We start from the raw sequence: 26260 nt of genomic DNA on the forward strand, positions 1-26260 counted from the left end.
GATGGATATATTTCTGACAAATAAATAACATTTCCCACAAAACAAATGTAGCATACAATATAGCTCAGTATTTTAATTATTATTTCATACAGTCATTATATATCAAGGGTGTCAATAATTTGTGACTCCACTATATGTATGTGTGTGTGTGTGCGTGCGTGCGTGAGTGCGTGCATTTTGTAGTGGAAATTTCCTGTATTTACAAAATCATGAGAGCAAACCACCACACAAGTCAGAGTTATCATAAAGTCCATCTTTAATTATTATGAGCTCCATCACAACCCTGTGACTCTCAGATCAATTCAGTGTCTATAAATGAATTCTCTGAGAGTGCTTACAAAACAGTTCTTAGTATCATTTATAGCCCAGACACACCCATCTCAACTCACATGACGAATAACAGATCTTAAGAACATTACAAAGGAAGACTTTACTTGAGAGAGGAGTATTCCATAGCCAGACAGCATTGGCTATAAATTATCGTTCCGTTTGCTCTCCTAAAACGAGGTTCTACTTCTCGTTCTTGGTACAACATAGTACCAAGACATTAGGATATATATCAATTGTCATTTTAGACACTCCCATTCTGGACAAGCTCACGGAGACACAGTGACTGGCACACAGACATTGTGGAGCCAAGAGATAATTGGTTCCCCCTCAATCACCCCTTCACATGGTTTAAAATATATGTTTACATATGTTTACATATAGTAAAATACAAGCTTGACCCCTCCCCTCTCTGCGGCCCAAGTAACTGAACCCTGACAGAGAACAGAGAACTGCAACCGGCCAGCACTATAGTACAACAAGATACATTCTAAATGAGAAGTAAGTCACACGCATATAATGAAAATAAAACATCTTATCTATGTTACCCAACTATTCTGATTAATCCCCAACAATTTGTGTGTGTGTGTGTGTGTGTATACGTTGTTTATAAATGTTCAACAAGTCAGCAACATGTGTCTACTGTTCCAGACAGGGTCAAACAACATTGTGTCAAATTCCTCATCGATACGAGTGATGGGATGGAGTGTGACAAAGACGGGGAAGAGAGGCGACATCTCCTCTCCTGTAATGTTCTCCTGCCTGCCTGTGAGTCTGCCCATCCATCGGTCTGTGTTTCTCACAGTCACTCACAGTCACTCACAGTCACTCACAGTCACCCACAGTCACTCACAGTCACTCACAGTCACTCACAGTCACCCACAGTCACCCACAGTCACTCACAGTCACTCACAGCCACCCACAGTCACTCACAGTCACTCACAGTCACCCACAGTCACTCAGTCACTCACAGTCACTCACAGTCACTCACAGTCACTCAGTCACTCACAGTCACTCACAGTCACTCACAGTCACTCAGTCACTCACAGTCACTCACAGTCACTCAGTCACTCACAGTCACTCACAGTCACTCACAGTCACTCACAGTCACTCAGTCACTCACAGTCACTCACAGTCACTCAGTCACCCACAGTCACTCACAGTCACTCACAGTCACCCACAGTCACCCACAGTCACTCACAGTCACTCACAGTCACTCACAGTCACTCAGCACGACCTGTTTGTGTTTTAGCAGCAACTTTGGATTTACTTGAAGACTCATCTAAACGTTTTCTTCAGGTCACGACATGACTGGTGGACTGACCAGATAGATGGGTTTTACAATCAATAATCAATAGCCCAATCAATACTCTTGGATTATTTGATTTCAGCCTACTTTCTATTTTCCTCTCAATGTTTATTTGGCGGAAACAAAAATGTGTAAACACCAAATCAGATTTTTGTATTTGACTTCATGGTGTTAAATGTATATAATTGTAACTAATGGGGGAGGTGATACACAGACTGCTTGCTGTATGTCTCATATTTTCCACAAGGGAGGTACAAAACATCACACAACGGCCCCTTTAAGAGGGAGGGACAACACATCACACAACGGCCCCTTTAAGAGGGAGGGACAACACATCACACAACGGCCCCTTTAAGAGGGAGGGACAACACATCACACAACGGCCCCTTTAAGAGAGAAAGAGGGAGAAATAGAAAGAGAGAGAGAGAGAGAGAGAGAGAGAGAGAGAGAGAGAGAGAGAGAGAGAGAGAGAGAGAGAGAGAGAGAGAGAGAGAGAGAGAGAGAGAGAGAGAGATGTGATAACAGTGACAGAATTGTTCTATGATGACAACCGGATTAATGTTTGACGCGCTGTCATATTAAAGAATAGCCACATTACAAATCCGTGTCGGACACATCAGAGTCAGACCGAACCTCGTAGTCAACATCTTCGCGTGTGGATTCCAACTTGAAGAAGAATTTTGGCGGTTAATTACGTGTCACAGGTAGGAAATTCAATTATCTTTTCTGTTTTCATAATTATTTATTGACATATTAGATGCAGCATAATTGTCTCTGGGTTGAATTCATCACCTATTTCTTTATTATTACCAAACTATGGGTTAAAGTGATTTCTTATACAAGTGTTTTTAAGTAACATTTTCTGCAATGATTATTGCATGATTATCCCATTAGCCTATGTCAACCTAACAACTACATGATTTTGAGATAGACTGATTTAAAACATGGAATTATTTATTTTCCAGCTAAATTATTATATTACTTGTCTATTATATTACTTCTATACAGTAGACTAATACCACTTTACAGTAGACTATACACCAGTTGCTAAAGGGTATAGGGTTTAAAAGGAAAATAAATGACTGTTGAATGAATTCCATAACAAGCTGTAAATTGAGCCAGTAACTTCTGCTAATAGAACGTTCATTCATACAGATGGTGTAGCTGAGACTAAATGGTCAATTGCATGTTCCTCACTAGGAAGGTATCATTCACTGTTTGTGCCAGTCTCACTGTTTCTCCTACATTCTCTCTCTCTCTCTCTCTCTCTCTCTCTCTCTCTCTTCTCCCTATTTTTTCCCCTCTCTCTCTCTCTCTCTTCTCCCTATGTCTCTCTTTCTCTCTCTCCTTTATTTCTCTCTCTTCTTTCTCTCTCTCTCTTCTCCCTATTTTCTCTCTCTCCTCCCTATTTCTCTCTCTCTCTCTCCTCCCTATTTTCTCTCTCTCCTCCCTATTTCTCTCTCTCTCTCTCCTCCCTATTTCTCTCTCTCTCTCTCTTCTCCCTATTTCTCTCTCTCTTCTCCCTATTTTCTCTCTCTCCTCCCTATTTCTCTCTCTCTTCTCCCTATTTCTCTCTCTCTCTTGCTCTCTCTATTTTCTCCCTATTTCTCTCTCTTCTTTCTCTCTCTCTCTTCTCCCTATTTCTCTCTCTCTTCTCCCTACTTCTCTCTCTCTCTTGCTCTCTCTATTTTCTCCCTATTTCTCTCTTTTTTCTCTCTTCTCCCTATTTCTCTCTCTCTTCTCCCTATTTCTCTCTCTCTTCTCCCCATTTCTCTTTCTCTCCTCCCTATTTCTCTCTCTCTTCTCCCCATTTTTCTCTCTCTCTCTATTTCTCTCTCTCTCTCGCTCTCTTTCTTTTCTTCCTATCTCTCAATCTCTTTTCTCCCTATTTATCTTTCTCTCTCTCTTTCTCTCTCTCTCCTCATTAATTGCCCTGGGGAAATGGAAGTGATAACAGCATTGGCTGAGCCTGTCATTTCTCCTTTCTCGCGCTCGATTATATCCTTCTCGCTTTCTTTCTCTCCTATCTCTCTCTTTCACACTCACTCTCTCTAATTGTCATTCTTGTGGGTTCCACAAAATGCACCGATTGATTGTTTTCAATTGTGTTAATTGGTGTGGTAGCTTTCCCTGAATTGCTGCTTTCTTCTAACAGAACTTTATAACGGGTTTATAACGGGTTTATAATGCACTGAAGCTACTTTCTGTCTGTCAGGCAGTTAGACAGACATGCAGTACATGGGACTCACTCGGTGGACATTCTTATGGCCTCTGATAGTACGTGTGTGTGTGTACATACGTACGTGTGTGTGTGTGTGTGTGTGTGTGTGTGTGTGGCCACTGCTCAGATTGACAACTACAGTATATTTCATCTCCAATGTTTATTAAAAACATAAATATATTTTCACAATGAGCACTGATGTCTCTCAAACACATTGTTACATTAGTTGGTTAGCTAGCGAATTTGAGCCATATCAGCATTGACAAGAAATCAGTCAAAACACCTCAAAATCAGACATGAAACAAGATGAAACTAGCTGAAATCCGTAACTTACGATTCCCCACATGACAGTTTCTTGTCATTGTTAGTAGCTATCTGGCCATCCAGAATCAAAACAACTCTCAGATTTCAGCCCCGTTGAAGAGTATGCGTCGTTTTCGTGACGTTACCAGCTATCCCGTCTATGTCAAACCAGAATGTAGATCGATGTGGACTGCGAAATGGAAAAACGTCCCTTATATAGGATAGGATTTGTAATGATGAAGAGGATTATGATTATATAAAGAATCATTTTAATAAAAGTGTCTACTTGAATCACTCAAATATTTAATAAAAAAATGCAATACACGAACAAATGAAACAAATACACCGCTGATATTTCAGCCTGGATTCTAACCAGAACCAGAGGAGGATACCAATCACCACTTGGTAAATGGACGAATGTGTTGAAAAGTGTACGACGGGTGTTCTATTTCCCTGGCTAAGGCACATGTCACATGTTGAGTGATTTGTCCCTTCATTTGATAAACACACCGAACAGATGTTCTCTATTCTCCTGCAGTCATATTCTGCATTGAAGTTTGATTTTCCTCGCTGATAAAACCCAAGCCCAGATTCTAACCAACTCAGATACGATCATGCAATATATTCTCCTGCAGTCTGACTGATACTGACTGAAGAGTATTCCTATCGTAGTTTGTTTTTACCGACTGAGCCAAGAGATGCGTAGTATCCAGTCTGTTTTTACAGCACATAGTCTTACATCACATTCGGACTGAACTTTGTTTCTCCTTGCTGGCCCAGCACCAACTGAGGCCAGGTCTCGAACCACGGCATAAACAAACACGGAATATTCTCCTGCAGTTATAGATCAGACTCTAACAGTGGAGTCTTGCTACCATAGTTTGCTCTTCCTTGCTGGGACAGGAGAGAGATGACATACAACACAGTAGATACTCTACACAGATTCTAACCAAGACTCGGATATAATCATTGGATTCGTGTATTTTTCTACACCGTCACCAACATGCTACAGTATAGTTTTCTTTTCCCTGTCTTGACAAGAAGATAGTGTACAGCCCAGACCAGGCTACTTCTGACCATGGACTACAGTCAGGGCCAAAAGTAATGGTCCCCTTGACAAAGATAAGCAAAAAATAATGCAAAGATGGAAATATATTGAATGCAACAAACAAAAACATGTATAAATTATAATATTTTATACTAATACAATTGCTTAGAGAAAGAGATTTTATTTAATAAGTAATAAAAAATAAAAAAAATAAAAATATTATTGGCACCCCTGTTTTCAATACTTCAGCACCCTCCCCTTGGGAGGATAACAACACTCCCCTTGGGAGGATAACAACACTCCCCTTGGGAGGATAACAACACTCCCCTTGGGAGGATAACAACACTCCCCTTGGGAGGATAACAACACTCCCCTTGGGAGGATAACAACACTCCCCTTGGGAGGATAACAACACTCCCCTTGGGAGGATAAAAACACTGAGGCTTTTTCTAGAATGTTTTAAGAGCTTGGAGAACACGTTGGGAGGCTGACATGGCCATTGCAAAATGGCCTAAAATGTCTTGGTACCGGGTAAAGTTCATGATGCCGTTGACCTTACCAAGGACCCCAGGACCAGTGGAAGCAGAACAGACCCATGACATCAAAGATCCACCACCATATTTTACTTCTGCTTCTGTTTTTGAACACCAAACCCACCACTGGTATGCGTGGCCCAAGAGCTCTATTTTCATGTCATCTGCCCATTGCACCGCTCGGAGTTCCAAGTGCCAATGCCGTTTAGCAAACTCCAAGTGGTGCTATGGTCAGATAACATGAAAATAGAGCTCTTTGGCCACGCACATTAGTGGTGGGTTTTAAATACTGTAACATCAACCCAACCCAGTCCCCAGCCCAAGCTGTGTCTCTTCCAGCTGTGTAATTATCCACACTAGATAGCTCCAACTAGGGCAAACACATGTCATATTCACCAGCACCACCCAGCCACAGCCCAGTCCACAACCCACAACCCAGTCACAACCCAGCCCACAGCTCACAACCCACAATCTAACCACAGCCCAGCCCACAAACCAGCCACAAATCAGCTCACAGCCCAACCCAGCCCACAACCCAGCCACAAGCCAGCCACAACCCAGCCCACAACCCAGCCCAATACCCGGCCACAACCCAGCCCAACCCAGCCCACAACCCAGTCACCACCCAGCCCAGCCCAACCCAGCCCACAACCCATCCCAATACCCGCCCACAACCCAGACACAACCCAGCCCAATACCCAGCCACAAACCAGACACAACCCAGCCCACAGCCCAGCCCAACCCAGCCCACAACCCATCCCAATACCCGCCCACAACCCAGACACAACCCAGCCCAATACCCAGCCAACAGCCCAGCCAACAGCCCAGCCCACAACCCAGCCCACAACCCAGACACAACCCAGCCCACAACCCAGACACAACCCAGCCCACAACCCAGGCACAGCCCAGCCCACAGCCCAGCCCACAACCCAGACACAGCCCAGCCCACAACCCAGACACAGCCCAGCCCACAACCCAGCCCACAACCCAGACACAACCCAGACAACCCAGCCCACAGCCAACAACCCAGACACAGCTCAGCCCACAGCCCAGCCCACAACCCAGCCCACAGCCCAGCCCACAACCCAAACACAGCCCAGCCCACAACCCAGCCCACAACCCAGCCCACAACCCAGACACAGCCCAGCCCACAGCCCATCCCACAGCTCAGCCCACAGCCCACAGCCCAGCCCACAGCCCAGCCCACAGCCCAGCCACAGCCCAGCCCACAGCCCAGCCACAGCCCAGCCCAGCCCACAGCCCAGCCCACAGCCCAACCACAGCCCAGCCCACAGCCCAGCGCAGCCACAGCCCAGCCCACAGCCCAGCCCACAGCCCAGCCCACAGCCCAGCCTAACCACAGCCCAGCCCACAGCCCAACCACAGCCCAGCCACAGCCCAGCCCACAGCCCAGCCCACAGCCCAGCCCACAGCCCAGCCCACAGCCCAGCCCACAGCCCAGCCCACAGCCCAACCACAGCCCAGCCTAACCACAGCCCAGCCTAACCACAGCCCAACCACAGCCCAGCCCACAGCCCAACCACAGCCCAGCCCACAGCCCAGGATCTGTATCTCTTCTAGCTGTGTGCTTATGGACACTGTGAGGGAGGATGAATGTGCTGGTCTGGTATAGTGTATCAGCAGTGGTACTCACACATCCCACTGTGTCTAATGTCGCAGTCTGATTCCCAAACGGCTCCTTAGTCCCTGTAATGTGCACTACGTTTGACCAGGGCCCTGGTTGTACACTGTGGTACTATATAGGGAATAGGGTGTCATTTGGAACGCAGTTAATGTCCCTGACTACTATAAAACACAGAGATGTATCATCACTGGAACATGAGTTAGGATGATCTGTTGGGAGGTGGATTCAATGGTCAATTAATGAGAGAGAGTGTAGATGAATGTAATGTCATGCTTGTCAGATGTGTGTGTGTGGGAGGGAGGGAGGGATGGGATGGATGGATAGAGGGAGGGATAGATAGATAGAGGGTGTGTAGGGAGGGTGAGTGGGAGGGAGGGATGGATAGATAGAGGGTGTGTAGGGAGGGTGAGTGGGAGGGAGGGAGGGATAGATAGATAGAGGGTGCATAGGGAGGGTGAGTGGGGGGGAGGGAGGGAGGGATGGATGGATGGAGGGTGAGTGGGAGGGAGAGAGAGAGGGAGGGATGGATAGATAGAGGGTGTGTAGGGAGGGTGAGTGGGAGGGAGGGAGGGTATGTAGAGGCAGGAGATGGGATAAGATGCTGGTAATGTTTGTTGTGTTGAAATATTGTCATGTATGTATGAAAGAGAGAATGTGAAGAGTTTATTTCCAAAATGCTATATCCACAAAATATTTTTTTAATTTTTTTTGAATCAGAAATGATGGGTTCTGGGTACCTTCATGTGTGTAAAATATTAGTGTTCTCAGATTTTTAATTTACAGATTTTAGATGTGTATTAAAATGTGTGTTTTTTTTTTAGGTAAAAAACCGATCTGTTGTTTAGCTGGAATGGAATGGTGATGTGCTTTATATTTGAATCAAATCAGTCAATGAAATGTATTTTATAAAGCCCTTCTTACATCAGCTGATGACACAACGTGCTGTACAGAAACCCAGCCTAAAAACGCCAAACAGCAAACAATGCAGGTGTAGACTGTGATGTGGGGTTGTCTCACCTAGCTATCTTAAGATGAATGCACTGTGCGGCACTCTGGATAAAATGTAAAACGTAAATGTTTTACATACAGATTTAATAATTACTGTATTGATTCATTAAAAAAAAGATGTATACTGTATTGTATATATTGATGTCACAGACTAATTATTTGTACAGTTCTCAGATCCATATTGTCACGTTATAGGAAAAATATGAGGATTGTCTTTCTGACAACTCCCATTTACTGCAACCAGTAAATCTGATGATTCATAGCAGTAAGAGAGGTCAGTATAGATTGTAGTTTCCGGCCTCCTCTTCTTCTTCTTCTCTTGGCCCAGTAGATGAAGTAGTGCACTATATAGGAACTAGGTTACTAAAGTAGTGCACTATATAGGAACTAGGTAACTAAAGTAGTGCACTATATAGGAACTAGGTAACTAAAGTAGTGCACTATATAGGAACTAGGTAACTAAATAGGAACTAGGTAACTAAAGTAGTGCACTATATAGGAACTAGGTAACTAAATAGGAACTAGGTAACTAAAGTAGTGCACTATATAGGAACTAGGTTACTAAAGTAGTGCACTATATAGGAACTAGGTTACTAAAGTAGTGCACTATATAGGAACTAGGTAACTAAAGTAGTGCACTATATAGGAACTAGGTTACTAAAGTAGTGCACTATATAGGAACTAGGTTACTAAAGTAGTGCACTATATAGGAACTAGGTTACTAAAGTAGTGCACTATATAGGAACTAGGTAACTAAATAGGAACTAGGTAACTAAAGTAGTGCACTATATAGGAACTAGGTTACTAAAGTAGTGCACTATATAGGAACTAGGTTACTAAAGTAGTGCACTATATAGGAACTAGGTAACTAAATAGGAACTAGGTTACTAAAGTAGTGCACTATATAGGAACTAGGTTACTAAAGTAGTGCACTATATAGGAACTAGGTTACTAAAGTAGGGCACTATATAGGAACTAGGTTACTATAGTAGTGCACTATATAGGAACTAGGTTACTAAAGTAGTGCACTATATAGGAACTAGGTTACTAAAGTAGGGCACTATATAGGAACTAGGTTACTATAGTAGTGCACTATATAGGAACTAGGTTACTAAAGTAGTGCACTAAATAGGAACTAGGTTACTAAAGTAGTGCACTATATAGGAACTAGGTTACTAAAGTAGTGCACTATATAGGAACTAGGTTACTAAAGTAGTGCACTATATAAGAACTAGGTAACTAAAGTAGTGCACTAAATAGGAACTAGGTTACTGAAGTAGTGCACTATATAGGAACTAGGTAACTAAATAGGAACTAGGTTACTGAAGCAGTGCACTATATAGGAACTAGGTAACTAAATAGGAACTAGGTTACTGAAGTAGTGCACTATATAGGAACTAGTCTATAATATGTGGCTGGTTATTGAATAATAAATAAATACAAGTGATGGCCATTTCCTTCATAACAATGAGATGTAACCATTAATGTCATCCTCTCTCTATGGGCCTTCGGTAGCTAGTTGTGACTATGTGACCAGGAGGATTTTTCAGACGAACAGGCTTAATCTGTCTTTTTTATTCCCCTTTACCCAGTGACCTTTATTGTCCTGAACCTTAATCTCCTCTGTCTCCTGCATAGCTGCCGGAAGGAGGGTTGCTGGAGGGGCTGAAGCACCCCCTGATACATTTTAATAATTTTGCCCCCAAAATGATATTCTTTCCTGTATGAACAGACCATACATCATTCAAAATACTAGACCACGAGAGCATCATTTAGCCACAGAGAATCACTAGTTATACTAGACCAGAGAGCATCATTTAGCCACAGATAATCACTAGTTATACTAGACCAGAGAACATCATTTAGCCACAGAGAATCACTAGTTATACTAGACCAGAGAGCATCATTTAGCCACAGAGAATCACTAGTTATACTAGACCAGAGAGCATCATTTAGCCACAGAGAATCACTAGTTATACTAGACCGGAGAGCATCATTTAGCCAAGGGAATCACTAGTTTATAAACAATTTCTTGGGATTACATTTCATCACAAGCACTTACAGTCGGGAAGACTGCAATTTGGGTAGCGACTGTGCCAAATATAGAACAGCTTGTTGCTTTGTGGTTTGTGGCCATAGACATATAATCCATAGAATCCTTTTGGAACCTCTAACTCTGGCAATTTTGACTGTTAAAATAATACTTTAGGATTTTGGCAATGAGGCTATTGATGTACTTCCCCAGAGTCAGATGAACTCCTGGAAGTAATCCTTTAAACTCATGGGTACACTAGAAATGGCTGCCAGTCCTGGCAATGGTTGCCAGTCCTGTCAATGGCTGCCAGTCCTGTCAATGGCTGCCAGTCCTGTCAATGGTTGCCAGTCCTGTCAATGGCTGCCAGTCCTGTCAATGGCTGCCAGTCCTGTCAATGGCTGCCAGAACTTCCATCTATGGATTATATTTCTATAGTTGGTTGCGGCTTTCAAATACAAATACCTACTGCTTAAAAAATAAATATATGTATATATATATATATATAGTACCAGTCAAAAGTTTGGATACACCTACTCATTTAAGGGTTTTTCTTTATTTTACGATTTTACTAAAGACCCCGTCTTTCAAAGATAATTCGTAAAAATCAAAATAACTTCACAGCTCTTCATTGTAAAGGGTTTAAACTCTGTTTCCCATGCTTGTTCAATGAACCATAAACAATTAATGAACATGCACCTGTAGAACGGTCGTTAAGACACTAACAGCTTACAGACGATAGGCAATGAAGGTCACAGTTATGAAAACTTAGGACACTACTGACTCTGAAAAACACCAAAAGAAAGATGCCCAGGGTCCCTGCTCATCTGCGTGAACGTGCCTTAGGCATGCTGCAATGAGGCATGAGGACTGCAGACGTGGCCAGGAACGCACAATCCCTCCATCAGTGCTCAGACTGTCCACAATAGGCTGAGAGAGGCTGGACTGAGGGCTTGTAGGCCTGTTGTAAGGCAGGTCCTCACCAGACACACCGGCTGAGCTTGTTGTCATTGCAGGCAATCTCAACGCTGTGCGTTACAGGAAAGACATCCTCCTCCCTCATGTGATACCCTTCCTGCATTCTCATCCTGACATGACCCTCCATCATGACAATACCACCAGCCATACTGCTCGTTCTGTGCGTGATTTCCTGCAAGACAGGAATGTCAGTGTTCTGCCATGGTCAACGAAGAACCCGGATCTCAATCCCATTGAGCACGTCTGGGACCTGTTGGATCGGAGGGTGAGGGCTAGGGCCATTTCCCCCATAAATGTCAGGGAACTTGCAGGTGCCTTGGTGGAAGAGTGGGGTAACATCTCACAGCAAGAACTGGCAAATCTGGTGCAGTCCACGAGGAGGAGATGCACCGCAGTACTTAATGCAGCTGGTGGCCACACCATATACTGACTGTTACTTTATCCCCCTGCCTTTGTTCAGGGACACATTATTCCATTTCTGTTAGTCACATGTCTGTGGAACTTGTTCAGTTTATGTCTCAGCTGTTGAATCTTATGTTCATACAAATATTTACATGTTAAGTTTGCTGAAAATGAACACAGTTGACAGTGAGAGGACATTTTATTTTTTTTGCTGAGTTTATATATATATATATATATTATATTGTAAAATCTGTGTGTCTCTTCACTGGGAATTGATGACCATGTTGTTTTAATACTCTCATTTGGTCACTGTCAGAGTCATTTCAATCATTTGGTATAAAAAAAATTAGGTAGAATTGGATGAAATTGGTTTCTAATGCAATCTGGTTTCAGAGCTGGTCCTGGGCGCACCTCAGCCACTATCAAGGTCCTGAATGATATTATAATCGCCATCGATAAGAGACATTACTGTGCAGCCGTCTTCATGGACCTGGCTAAGGCTTTCGACTCTGTCAGTCACCACATTTTATTGGGAGACTCAACAGCCTTGGTTTCTCAAATGATTGCCTTCGCCTGGTTCACCAACTACCTCTCTGATAGAGTTCAGTGTGTCAAATCGGAGGGCCTGTTGTCTGAACCTCTGGCGGTCTCTATGGGAGTTCCGCAGGGTTCAATTCTCGGGCCAACCCTCTTCTCTGTATACATCAATGGTGTCGCTCTTGCTGCTGGTGATTCTCTGATCCACCTCTACGCAGACGACACCATTCTGTATTCTTCTGGCCCTTCTTTGGACACTAACCTCCAGACAAGCTTCAATGCCATACAACTCTCCTTCTGTGGCATCCAACTGCTCTTTAAATGCAAGTAAAACTAAATGCATGCTCTTCAACCGATCGCTGCCCGCACCTGCCCGCCCGTCCAGCATCACTACTCTGAACGGTTCTGACTTAGAATATGTGGACAACTACAAATACCTAGGTGTCTGGTTAGACTGTAAACTCTCCTTCCAGGCTCTCACTAGCTTTAATCAGCAGCTGTCAGAGCAGCTCACAGATCACTGCACCTGTACATAGCCCATCTGTAAATAGCCCATCCAACTACCTCATCCCCATACTGTATGTATTTATTTATCTTGCTCCTTTGCACCCCAGTACCTCTACTTGCACATTCATCTTTTGCACATCTATCATTCCAGTGTTTAATTGCTATATTGTAATTACTTCGCCACAATGGCCTATTTATTGCCTAACCTCCCTTATCCTACCACATTTGCACACACTGTATATATATATACCTTTTCTATTGTTGACTGCATGTTTGTTTATTCTATGTGTAACTCTGTGTTGTTGTATGTGTCGAACTGCTTTGCTTTATCTTGGCCAGGTCGCAGTTGTAAATGAGAACTTGTTCTCAACTGGACTACCTGGTTAAATAAAAAAATAAAAAATAAATTGGAAACATATGTTTACATTGCCAGAAATAGATAATAAACAAAAGTAAAATAAACAATAAAAAATTGACAGTAAACATTACAACCATAAAAGTTCCAAAATAATAAAGACAATTGTCTTTATGTCTATATATACATACCTCTTTCTCCCGCCCATTCTCTCTCTCTCTCTTGTTCTCTCTCTCTCTCTCTCGCTCTCTCTCTCTCTCTCTCTTGTTCTCTCTCTCTCTCTCTCTCTCTCTCTCTCTCTCTCTCTCTTTCTCTCTCTCTCTCGTTCTCTCTCTCTCTCTCTCGCTCTCTCTCTCTCTCTCTCTCTTGTTCTCTCTCTCTCTCTCTCTCTCTCTCTCTCGTTCTCTCTCTCTCTCTCTCTCTCTCTCTCTCGTTCTCTCTCTCTCTCGTTCTCTCGTTCTCTCTCTCTCGTTCTCTCTCTCTCTCTCGTTCTCTCTCTCGCTTTCTCGCTCTCTCGCTTTCTCGCTCTCTCGCTCTCTCGTTCTCTCGTTCTCAATCTCTCTCTCTCTCGTTCTCTCTCGTTCTCTCTCGTTCTCTCTCTCGTTCTCTCTCTCGTTCTCTCTCGTTCTCTCTCTCGTTCTCTCTCTCTCGTTCTCTCTCTCTCGTTCTCTCTCTCTCGTTCTCTCTCTCTCTCTCTCGTTCTCTCTCTCTCGTTCTCTCGTTCTCTCTCTCTCTCTCTCTCTCTCGTTCTCTCTCGTTCTCTCTCGTTCTCTCTCGTTCTCTCTCGTTCTCTCTCGTTCTCTCTCGTTCTCTCGTTCTCTCTCGTTCTCTCGTTCTCTCTCGTTCTCTCTCTCTCTCTCGCTCTCTCTCTCTCGCTCTCTCTCTCTCGCTCTCTCTCGTTCTCTCTCTCTCTCTCGTTCTCTCTCTCTCTCTCGTTCTCTCTCTCTCGTTCTCTCTCTCTCTCTCTCGCTCTCTCTCTCGTTCTCGTTCTCTCTCTCTCTCTCGTTCTCTCTCTCTCTCGTTCTCTCTCTCTCTCGTTCTCTCTCTCTCTCGTTCTCTCTCGTTCTCTCTCGTTCTCTCTCGTTCTCTCTCGTTCTCTCTCGTTCTCTCTCGTTCTCTCTCGTTCTCTCTCTCTCGTTCTCTCTCTCTCTCTCGTTCTCTCTCTCTCTCTCGTTCTCTCTCTCTCGTTCTCTCTCTCTCTCTCTCGCTCTCTCTCTCGTTCTCGTTCTCTCTCTCTCTCGTTCTCTCTCTCTCTCTCTCTCTCGTTCTCTCTCTCTCGTTCTCTCTCTCTCTCGTTCTCTCTCTCGTTCTCTCTCTCTCTCGTTCTCTCTCTCGTTCTCTCTCTCTCGTTCTCTCTCTCGTTCTCTCTCTCGTTCTCTCTCGTTCTCTCTCGTTCTCTCTCTCTTGCCCCTCCTCTCTCTGTGTGCCCTAACAAACTCTATGACCATGGACAGAGACAGAGACACCCTTGTGATGCTCCCAACTCCCAAGAGTGATTATTATAAGAACATTTCAACCCTCAGGTCGTTATGTTCAAAGTCCTAAGGTCCTTATCACGTAAGGGTTGAATCATTGCCATAACAAAACAACTTTCCCTGGTGAACATCTACAGAATGTATCCAGCTCCTGTCTCAAAGCCAAATTAGTTGTTTTCTGTGTGTTCTTTAGTGGATTTGCTTACAGTGTTATTTTTCTTCTCCACAAATCAAAGTTCCTTCCATGTGTTCTTTTTCTTCTCCACCAATCAAAGTTCCTTCCATGTGTTCTTTCGCTCCAACATCTGTGGATGTGGGTGTACTGTATGAACTTTCCACTCACCTCCTGTGGATGTTCTGTGTGTTCTATAGCCTCTTCTCATGCTGTTTTCTGTTCTGTTCCACCAGGCTCTGCTGGCCCTGGCATCTCCCTCTGGACCTGGGGTGTGTCGGGGGCTATGGTGAGGACATGTGCCTCAGCGGGAGGACTGGATGTCATGGAGGAGATGGATTGGGGCTGCGGAGAGGATTGGGTAAAGTGTTGGAGAGAGGAGGGCTGGGCACAAAGCTTGGGAAAGAGAGAAGACTTGAGAGAGGGAGGGCGAGAGAGAGAGGGCAGGGAACCAGGACATGGCTGGGGCAGGAGACAAGGCTTGGGAGAGACCTGGGTCGAGGCCTGGGAGGCTGGTCATTCACCCTGCTGGTCCTGCTCCTCCTACTCTCCCCGGTGTTCCCCCAGTGCCCTGACAGCTGCCACTGTGTGTGGGAGAGCAGCATGGTGCTGTGTACGGACGCTGGGCTCCGTGAGTTCCCCCAGGGCCTTCCTCCGGACACCGTCACCCTCCACCTGGAGAGGAACTACATCCGCTCGCTCCCCGAGAGCGCCTTTAGGCAAGGAAGATAACAATTGGGATTTTTTTTATTCACCTTCATTATTGTCATTAGTTCATTTAATTAATTTATTCATTGATTAATGAATTAATATTTATTTTTCTATTTCTTTCATTTTAATTCATATCTGGCTCCCATTTTGGTTTTAGTTCCAGGTCTAGTTATGATGTTTCTGACACTTCCTCTTGTTATATACCTTCCTTTCAGGGAGCTGACCCACCTGAGGGAGCTTTACCTCTCCCACAACCGCATCGACACCCTCTCCTCCGGGGCCCTGCGCCACCTGAGCTCAGAGCTCCGTCTCCTGGATCTTTCACACAACCTGTTACGCCAGGCCAGCCGGGACGAGTTCAGTTCCACGCGGGCCAAGACGCGCCTCTACCACAACCCGTGGCACTGCGACTGTACCCTGCAGGAGCTGGTGGAGACGTTAAATCTAGAGCCGGAGACGGTCAACGGGATCGTGTGTGAGAGCTCTGTGAGGAGCGCCGGGGAGGTGAGTCGCTGGGAGGATCCAGGGGGTGCAGGGGAGCACGCCGGTCAACCGCTGGTTAAATTGCTCGACTCTGGGGTGAACTTCTGTAATCTCCAGCGGAAGACCACGGATGTGGCTATGCTGGTGACCATGTTCGTGTGGTTCTTCATGGTCATTGTTTATGTGGTCTACTACGTGAGACAGAACCAGGCTGAGACCAGAAGACATCTGGAGTATCTGAAGAGTTTGCCCAGTCCGAGGAAAACAGTCACGGAGACAGACACGATAAGCACTGGTCTCTGAACTATTTATTTATTGCCTTTCTTTAATCAGGTAGGTTATTGAGAACACAGCCCCTTTTACAAAAACAACCAAGAGAAGGCCTACGAAAAGGCCGTAGGGACAATTCATGTCTCTGTATTGGGACTGAGCTTGTTAATTGAAAATGGACTATCTATAACAACTTTGACTTTAATTAAATGATTACAGCATTTTATTTTTGTAACTACTTTTCCATAATTATTTATATATTTTTGCCCTAACTACATTTATACAAAAAAATATGGTTTTTCTATCCACTGGCATATGCACAGCTTTAACGCTGTCCAAATGGAGAGAAAGACCAGAAGAAGAAAGAAACAGAGAAGACAATATTGATCAGCACCTTTCATCTTCAATACTGGTGGCTTTCATCATCAATACTGGTGGCTTTATACTGGTGGCTTTATACTGGTGGCTTTCATCATCAATACTGGTGGCTTTCATCTTCAATACTGGTGGCTTTCATCTTCAATACTGGTGGCTTTATACTGGTGGCTTTCATCTTCAATACTGGTGTCTTTATACTGGTGGCTTTCATCTTCAATACTGGTGGCTTTATACTGGTGGCTTTATACTGGTGGCTTTATACTGGTGGCTTTCATCATCAATACTGGTGGCTTTCATCTTCAATACTGGTGGCTTTATACTGGTGGCTTTCATCTTCAATACTGGTGGCTTTCATCTTCAATACTGGTGGCTTTATACTGGTGGCTTTCATCTTCAATATACTGGTGACTTTCATCTTCAATACTGGTGGCTTTATACTGGTGGCTTTCATCTTCAATACTGGTGGCTTTCATCTTCAATACTGGTGGCTTTCATCTTCAATACTGGTGGCTTTATACTGGTGGCTTTCATCTTCAATACTGGTGGCTTTCATCTTCAATACTGGTGGCTTTATACTGGTGGCTTTCATCTTCAATACTGGTGGCTGTCATCTTCAATACTGGTGGCTTTCATCTTCAATACTGGTGGCTTTATACTGGTGGCTTTCATCTTCAATACTGGTGGCTTTATACTGGTGGCTTTCATATTCAATACTGGTGGCTTTCATCTTCAATACTGGTGGCTTTCATCTTCAATACTGGTGGCTTTATACTGGTGGCTTTCATCTTCAATCCTGGTGGCTTTCATCTTCAATACTGGTGGCTTTATACTGGTGGCTTTCATCTTCAATACTGGTGGCTTTCATCTTCAATACTGGTGGCTTTCATCTTCAATACTGGTGGCTTTATACTGGTGGCTTTCATCTTCAATACTGGTGGCTTTCATCTTCAATACTGGTGGCTTTCATCTTCAATACTGGTGGCTTCCATCATCAATACTGGTGGCTTTATACTGGTGGCTTTCATCTTCAATACTGGTGGCTTTCATCATCAATACTGGTGGCTTTATACTGGTGGCTTTCATCATCAATACTGGTGGCTTTATATTGGTGGCTTTCATCTTCAATACTGGTGGCTTCCATCATCAATTCTGGTGGCTTTATACTGGTGGCTTTATACTGGTGGCTTTCATCATCAATACTGGTGGCTTTCATCATCAATACTGGTGGCTTTCATCATCAATACTGGTGGCTTTCATCATCAATACTGGTGGCTTTCATCATCAATACTGGTGGCTTTCATCTTCCATTGTACTCTTAACAGGGAATACTCACCTTGACCTAATTATTTTTGACAGACAGATAACAAATCGTTACAAACATATAACCTGAGGGACTGTCTGTTTCTATTCTGTATATCAGGTTCCAAAGGCATGTGATGTTGTTTAGTGTTCGGGATGATTAGTCCTACTTTATCTCTCTCCAGCCCTTGATGATCAGTGAAGGCTATTTTAACCTCTCACTCTACAAGGTCACTGAGTCTGAACCAGCCAGTCATCTACATTCATATCCTGTGTTTTATCGCCCTACGAGCCAGGACACAGCCTGAGATTCTCTGGCAGGCCACTGTTGACCAATTCAAAGTCTAGGTTGAAAACTAAAGGAGATCGGGCATTTGCCCGAGACTTTGGAATGGTCTGCCAGGGGACATCAGGCTTATAGATTCAGTGCCTCTTTTTAAATCCCTTATCGAAGACACACTTTTGTAAAGATGCTTAGTGATTTTATTTTATGATGTGAAGCATGTTACTTGTATCGAAAAGCGCTATACAAATAAAGTTAGAATTATATTAAACCCCACTAATCCCTCAATCCGCACTACATTCGTTCCTTCCTGCTGTTCTAATGTTACCCTGGCCCTAGGAAGCAGGTGGTGAATCCGTTTTTTTAGTCATCAAGTACGTAACAAGCAATCATTTCTAAATTGGCCAAGTGGGAGAGGCTAGTGTATGATGGCAGGGTATCAGCTGTCTCGGAAGCAGAGAAATTAAATGAAGACCTGATTTTAGAATTGATTTAATAATTAACATTTATCTTTGTTAAAAATGATCAGACGAATGAAACAAACTTGTTTTTTTTTTAAAGAAATGCTTTGTTTCTGTGGATCCTAACGTATCTTCTTAGTGATGTTTTATTAAGGACTGGTTTTCTGTCTGTGTGGTTAAAGTTATGGTCCTATATTTTCCTCCTGGACTTTCTTATTGTTAGTGAAGTGAGTTTAAAGAGACAGTCGACTTTGAGATATTTCCAATTGAGCCGAAATATGCAGCTATTACCGTGAATGCAGTGTCCGCGAACACGCCGTGGATTGAAACTAGGGACTCTATTCAGTCATGGAAGTTCAGCATTACAGCCCGATTGAAATTTAAAGGCAATGTTCCCGCTTTAGCGGAGACCACATTCACGGTAAACGTTGCACATGCCAGCTCAATGGGAAAGGATCTTAAAATGTATATCGCAGAATCTGTAACGCTTCAGCGATCCAGACTGAATAGCTTAATGTCGTGAACTCAATGAAAGCATGCAGGTGAATGTGTAATTCGTTGAATGACTTTTTTTTTTCTGACATTATTGATTGAGAATGAGTCCTGTACCATATTGTTGCTATATCAATCAGAATAGGATATTATGTGTTTCATGAAAAAAAAAAACTGTTTGTACAATAGCCTATATGTGGTATGTTTCTATGGAGATATTCCTATTCCTTTTGTCTCAGACAAACCCTAAGAGGTTTTGTATTGTGTGTGTAATGTTGTGGCATTCAGAGTTCCATTCTAGCACAGGTTGTGGTATAGCACTGTCAATTTAAATGATAACTCTGTCAATTTTAAATGATAGCACTGTCAATTTAAATGATAGCACTGTCAATTGAAGTGATAGCACTGTCAATTTAAGTCATAGCACTGTCAATTTAAGTGATAGCACTGTCAATTTAAGTGATAGCACTGTCAATTAAAATGATAGCACTGTCAATTGAAACGATAGCACTGTCAATTAAAATGATAGCACTGCCAATTAAAATGATAGCACTGTCAATTTAAGTGATAGCACTGTCAATTAAAATGATAGCACTGTCAATTGAAACGATAGCACTGTCAATTAAAATGATAGCACTGCCAATTAAAATGATAGCACTGCCAATTAAAATGATAGCACCGCCAATTAAAATGATAGCACTGCCAATTAAAATGATAGCACTGCCAATTAAAATGATAGCACTGCCAATTAAAATGATAGCACTGCCAATTAAAATGATAGCACTGCCAATTAAAATGATAGCACTGGCAAGTTCAATGATTGCACAGTCCCTTTAAATGATAGCACTGTTCATTTAAATGATAGCACTGTTCATTTAAATGATAGCACTGTCAATTTAAATGATAGCACAGTCCCTTTAAATGATAACCCAACTCCTTTAATTGATTGCACTGTCCTGTCATTAACTGTAGTGTAACTGTTTTATGTCATAGGCTACAATGAATACCACAACCTGAGTGACAAAACCGGTCTGTGGAGATGCCAATAACCCAGACAACAAGAACCAAGCATGCCTCCTGTGTCATTTTTACAACAGGGTTTATTTGTGATGTATTTTCGTCTTGCTGATTTAGTTTTTTTCTCCTGTTGTTTTAAATGTCGTCTTTGTTAGAATAATGATTGACAACATCGTAGATTCGGGAACCAATACATCAAATAATAAATGAACTTTAAAACCAAATTACGGGGGAAAAAATAAAAAAAATGTATAAAAAATAAAAGAAACGTGGCTCTGTGTTGTTTAGAGAAATGCTTCTACCTTTTATTGCTACGGTGAAAGGTGAAAGGTCAGGAAAGAAAAGGGGAAAAAAATGTAAAGACAGGATGACAATCAGTTCATACAGTTACTGATGATAGCGGTTGGAAATGTTTCCCTTCTCTTATCTAGCATGCTTAAAAAACCATCTGAACATTTTGAAAAAAGGTTTTTACATTTTACAAAATAGTACATGATATGAACTTCGCACCTCCTCACAAAATGTTGCATACTCTCTCCAATGAAGGAAACAACAAATAAAATGGGGTACCACCCACTTGTGATCCATGGTCTCTCCTTGTGTGTTCTGACTACATTCCACCCCTCGATATGCATTTAGCTCAAACACACAGACCAACGGAAAGACCCATACAGGACACAGAATCTAGATTTGGTACGGCTTCTATCTCTGGGAATATAATACCGTCAACAACAACAACAACAACAAAGTTCAATCATACTTTCAGGTTTCAGAAACAAATAATCTCCCCAGATATGTTTAACTTATTCTCTGGAGCATTATGGGGGGGGGTGAATAACAACCACAAAAACACCCACACCACCACAGCACCCAACCCCACACACACTCTTCTCTGGAGCATTATGGGGGGTGAATAACAACCACAAAAACACCCACACCACCACAGCACCCAACCCCACACACACTCTTCTCTGGAGCATTATGGGGGGTGAATAACAACCACAAAAACACCCACACCACCACAGCACCCAACCCCACACACACTCTTCTCTGGAGCATTATGGGGGGTGAATAACAACCACAAAAACAAAAACAACAACAACAACAACAACAACAATAAAATAAAAGCGACTTCAGCCTGTTAATTGTTCTTTTTTCTTTTATTTCCAATTTACATGAATCAAAACCGTAACAAAAACATGATCATCATATTTAATAATAATAATAATAATAGTAATGATGTTATTATTAACAATATGACTATTATTATTAATATTAAAAAATATATTTACTACCCCCTCACAAACGAATGCACACCCTCTGCCCTGGTCGTGGTGCTTTCCCTCTGTGTGTAAATGAGGGCTGGATTGTCCAGTCGTGATATCAAGTCAAAAAGCCATATCCCGTTCCTGATCCTAGAGGGGCATGGCCAGGGCCGAAGTACTTCCTACCAGGGCAGAAGGTACTTCCTGTGTGAGGGGACAGCAGGGGGTTTATGGGAGGAAGTGGAGTGGGATAGGTCAACGGTCAAAGTCAACTTCTGGTGGGCTTCTCACAACATGGGGTCTAATGCACCAAAGAGAAGATGGCCAAAGCTGGATTTGTAAACTTGGATACAGGATTTAACTTTGCTCTGTTGTTTCTTTCTTTTTGTGTGTGTGTGTGAGGTAGCTTAAAATATTATAATTAAAACAAAATTAAAAAAAACAAAATAAATTTAGAGCTCGGATTGATTCCGAATTGAACATGTCTCTTTACAAAATATATTATGGACATGGTTTTTGTGTCATTGGGTTTACCACGGAGAAGGGTCAGGGTTGGGTTGGAGGGAGGGGGGGGGGGGGGGGGGGGGCAGCAACATTTACCACTCTGAAAAATGATCTCAGCGTGAAATGTACTCTCTAAAAATGCATATATATATATATATATATATGTATATATATATATGTATACACACATATACATATATGTACACACATTATAAACATGTCACTAATACATTAGTATCTGGTTGTTAAAGAATACAGACTGGTTTTACAACAATAGCACCATTTGACTTTATTATAATAGACAGTAACTTCCTGATACACACTGGGGCGGCGGTTGGAAGTAGGAACACCTGCACTTATCACACTGCCAGATTTTTTTGGTTTGGAATTGGTATAATATTTAGGGTGTGGAGGTATAGAGGAGGAACATGAAAAGGGGGAACTGATAGAATATGTATGTTGTTGTGGGTGGGGCCTTTTTACAGGCTACACACACTCAGTCCTAACACACCTGGGACCCACACCTGAACAATAAATAAATAACACCAACTCATTGTCTGGCACGCTGCCTCTTTCTCCTCTTTCTCCTTTTTCTCCTCTTCTCCTCGATCCTTCTTGTTAGTGGGGTGGTGCTCCCAGGGTGGGGGGTGGAGGGAGGGCTGGGGCACCATGGGAGGGGGGTCTGATGGAGGGAGACTGGAAGGCCACGAAATCCCAGATGAATATTGCCGGTGCCATTCAGTGCAGGACTTAGTTGGAAAAAGCACTTTCTACTTAAACAAAAAAATTATATAAAAGTGTCTTGATCTTTCTCTATTCTTTCTTTCATTCTTCCTTTTTTGATAGAAGCGTGTGTTCCTCTCTCTCATATTTGATGTGTTTTTCCCCTCTACTTCTCCTTCTTTTCATCCCTCTTTCTTTACAAGAAGCAAACTGCGCCGACGTCAACACCAAACTCTTGGTCCGCTCCTCCAATATCCACAGGAGCGATGTCCACGATGGGCAGCCGGCTGGTCTTCTGGGATCTGTACTCAATCACTGTCTTTCCCCACGTTCCTTTATGTTTCTGGGGACAGAGAGATAGTCATGTTATAGACATGTTATAGACATGTTATAGATATTGATAGGAGACAGACATGTTATAGACATTGATAGGGGACAGACATGTTATAGATATTGATAGGGGACAGACATGTTATAGACATGTTATAGATATTGACAGGGGACAGACATGTTATAGATATTGATAGGGGACAGACATGTTATAGATATTGATAGGGGACAGACATGTTATAGATATTGACAGGGGACAGACATGTTATAGATATTGATAGGGGACAGACATGTTATAGACATGTTATAGATATTGACAGGGGACAGACATGTTATAGACACTGATAGGGGACAGACATGTTATAGATATTGACAGGGGACAGACATGTTATAGATATTGATAGGGGACAGACATGTTATAGATATTGATAGGGGACAGACATGTTATAGACATGTTATAGACATGTTATAGATATTGATAGGGGACAGTCATGTTATAGACATTGATAGGGGACAGACATGTTATAGACATTGATAGGGGACAGACATGTTATAGACATTGATAGGGGACAGTCATGTTATAGACATTGATAGGGGACAGTCATGTTATAGATATTGATAGGGGACGGACATGTTATCGATATTGATAGGGGACAGACATGTTATAGACATGTTATAGACATGATATAGATATTGATAGGGGACAGTCATGTTATAGACATTGATAGGGGACAGACATGTTATAGACATGTTATAGACACTGATAGGGGACAGTCATGTTATAGACATTGATAGGGGACAGACATGTTATAGACATCTTATAGACACTGATAGGGGACAGACATGTTATAGATATTGATAGGGGACAGTCATGTAATAGACATTGATAGGGGACAGTCATGTTATAGACATGTTATAGATATTGATAGGGGACAGTCATGTTATAGACATTGATAGGGGACAGTCATGTTATAGATACTGATAGGGGACAGTCATGTTATAGATATTGATAGGGGACAGACATGTTATAGACATGTTATAGACATGTTATAGACACTGATAGGGGACAGACATGTTATAGATAATGATAGGGGACAGTCATGTAATAGACATTGATAGGGGACAGTCATGTTATAGATATTGATAGGGGACAGACATGTAATAGACATTGATAGGGGACAGTCATGTTATAGATATTGATAGGGGACAGACATGTTATAGACATGTTATAGATATTGATAGGGGACAGTCATGTAATAGACATTGATAGGGGACAGACATGTTATAGACATTGATAGGGGACAGACATGTTATAGACATGTTATAGATATTGATAGGGGACAGTCATGTAATAGACATTGATAGGGGACAGTCATGTTATAGATATTGATAGGGGACAGACATGTTATAGACATGTTATAGATATTGATAGGGGACAGACATGTTATAGACATTGATAGGGGACAGACATGTTATAGATATTGATAGGGGACAGACATGTTATAGACATGTTATAGATATTGATAGGGGACAGACATGCTATAGATATTGATAGGGGACAGACATGTTATAGACATGTTATAGATATTGATAGGGGACAGACATGTTATAGACATGTTATAGATATTGATAGGGGACAGACATGTTATAGACATTGATAGGGGATAGACATGTTATAGATATTGATAGGGGACAGACATGTTATAGACATGTTATAGATATTGATAGGGGACAGTCCAAGATGGCGTAGCAGTAGGACGAATTGTCGTGTAGTGTCCCTTGTATATATCGTTTGTTTTCGTTTTTTTCTTCACATATCTTTAAAACTTTTCTTTAAAACTTTTTGCTGAACCTCAACTTCTTCTAAATACTCTCCTGCAACCCGCCTCACCCAACGTAGCTATTTTTCCTAAAGTATTTATATTTACTTCGGACCTGGAACCCCTCAACTGAAGCTAGCCAACGCTAAAGCTAGCCAACGAACTACCAGCTTCAGCAAAACATTGCTAGCGGTCTTCAGCTAACCGGTCATCAGCTAACCTTTAGCTCGGAAAGCTCTCGCCAGTTCGAACAACGCGACTCTAACCAGAGCATAACGGACCTATTTATTATTTTATTTTATTTTTCATCCCCGGATTCCCATCGCAAACGGAACATTTTGAGCTCCTGGGCTACAATATCCAGACCCACGACCGGTCCATCGATGTCACTGCATGAAGAGGAATAAACAGATACCCCCATCGCGACGTCCCCAAAGGCTAACTCTCTAGCCCTTGCTATCTCCTTGCTTGCAAATTCGGCCTGCTAATTGCTAGCTTGCTTAGCCCGGTCCGCTAACTGCTACCGTGTTTAGCACCGTCTACTAACTGTTAGCTTGTTAGCACAGGCCTGCTAACCGTCTGAATCGCCGCGTCCCAAACACTCACTGAACCCATATTTACTTTCTATCCCTTTTCGATTTTTAATTTGTTTATACCTTCCGGTAACCTGCCTCACCCAATGTGATACGGAACCGCTATTATCTTTACATTTTTAGAACACACTCCAGAAGCTAACCAGCTAACTGGCTACAAGCTATTTGGTCATTGTTAGTTTTCTAACCTGGATAATCACTCGCCAGTCCAGCTTCCCTGCCCCATCCACCGCTGCCCCTTGGACACTGATCACTTGGCTACATAGCTGATGCATGCTGGACTGTCCATTAATCACGGTAATCCATTCTGCTTGTTTATGTTTTATCTGTCGGCCCCAGCCGCACTTAGGCTCTGTGTGTAGTTAATCCGACCCTCTCTGCCTAATCAATCGCCATTCTACCTGCTGTTGTTGTGCTAGCTGATTAGCTGTTGTCTCACCTACTGTTTTAGCTAGCTCTCCCAATTCAACACCTGTGATTACTGTATGCCTCGCTGTATGTCTCTCTCATATGTCAATATGCCCTGTATACTGTTGTGCAGGTTAGTTATCATTGTTTTAGTTTACAATGGAGCCCCTAGTTCCACTCTTTATACCCCTGTTACCTCCTTTGTCCCACCCCCCACACATGCGGTGACCTCACCCATTACAACCAGCATGTCCAGAGATACAACCTCTCTCATCATCACCCAGTGCCTGGGCTTACCTCCGCTGTACCCGCACCCCACCATACCCCTGTTTGCGCATTATGCCCTGAATATATTCTACCATGCCCAGAAA

At 42.7% G+C, this 26260-nt stretch overlaps 2 protein-coding genes across 3 annotated transcripts in view; one reads left to right on the forward strand and one right to left on the reverse strand.

Moving 5' to 3' along the window:
• The first annotated feature begins 2153 nt into the window (after window positions 1–2153).
• LOC139402211 (leucine-rich repeat-containing protein 3-like) lies at window positions 2154–16896 on the forward strand. Its single transcript, XM_071146319.1, has 3 exons — window positions 2154–2340; window positions 15089–15571; window positions 15779–16896. The coding sequence occupies exons 2-3, from the start codon at window positions 15150–15152 to the stop codon at window positions 16347–16349; spliced, it is 993 nt and encodes a 330-aa protein (XP_071002420.1). The 5' UTR covers window positions 2154–2340; window positions 15089–15149; the 3' UTR covers window positions 16350–16896.
• Window positions 16897–22289: 5393 nt separating this feature from the next.
• The window catches only part of LOC139402212 (collagen alpha-1(II) chain-like), a 94723-nt gene continuing 90752 nt past the window's right edge, over window positions 22290–26260 (reverse strand). For both annotated transcript variants that reach the window (XM_071146320.1, XM_071146321.1), the window contains one exon: window positions 22290–23081. In XM_071146320.1, the coding sequence (XP_071002421.1) occupies window positions 22935–23081 (147 nt within the window). In that variant the 3' untranslated portion in view covers window positions 22290–22934. The remainder of the gene's footprint in view (window positions 23082–26260) is intronic.

This window comes from Oncorhynchus clarkii, unplaced genomic scaffold, assembly GCF_045791955.1.
Source record: "Oncorhynchus clarkii lewisi isolate Uvic-CL-2024 unplaced genomic scaffold, UVic_Ocla_1.0 unplaced_contig_4275_pilon_pilon, whole genome shotgun sequence".
Classification (NCBI taxonomy): domain Eukaryota; kingdom Metazoa; phylum Chordata; class Actinopteri; order Salmoniformes; family Salmonidae; genus Oncorhynchus; species Oncorhynchus clarkii.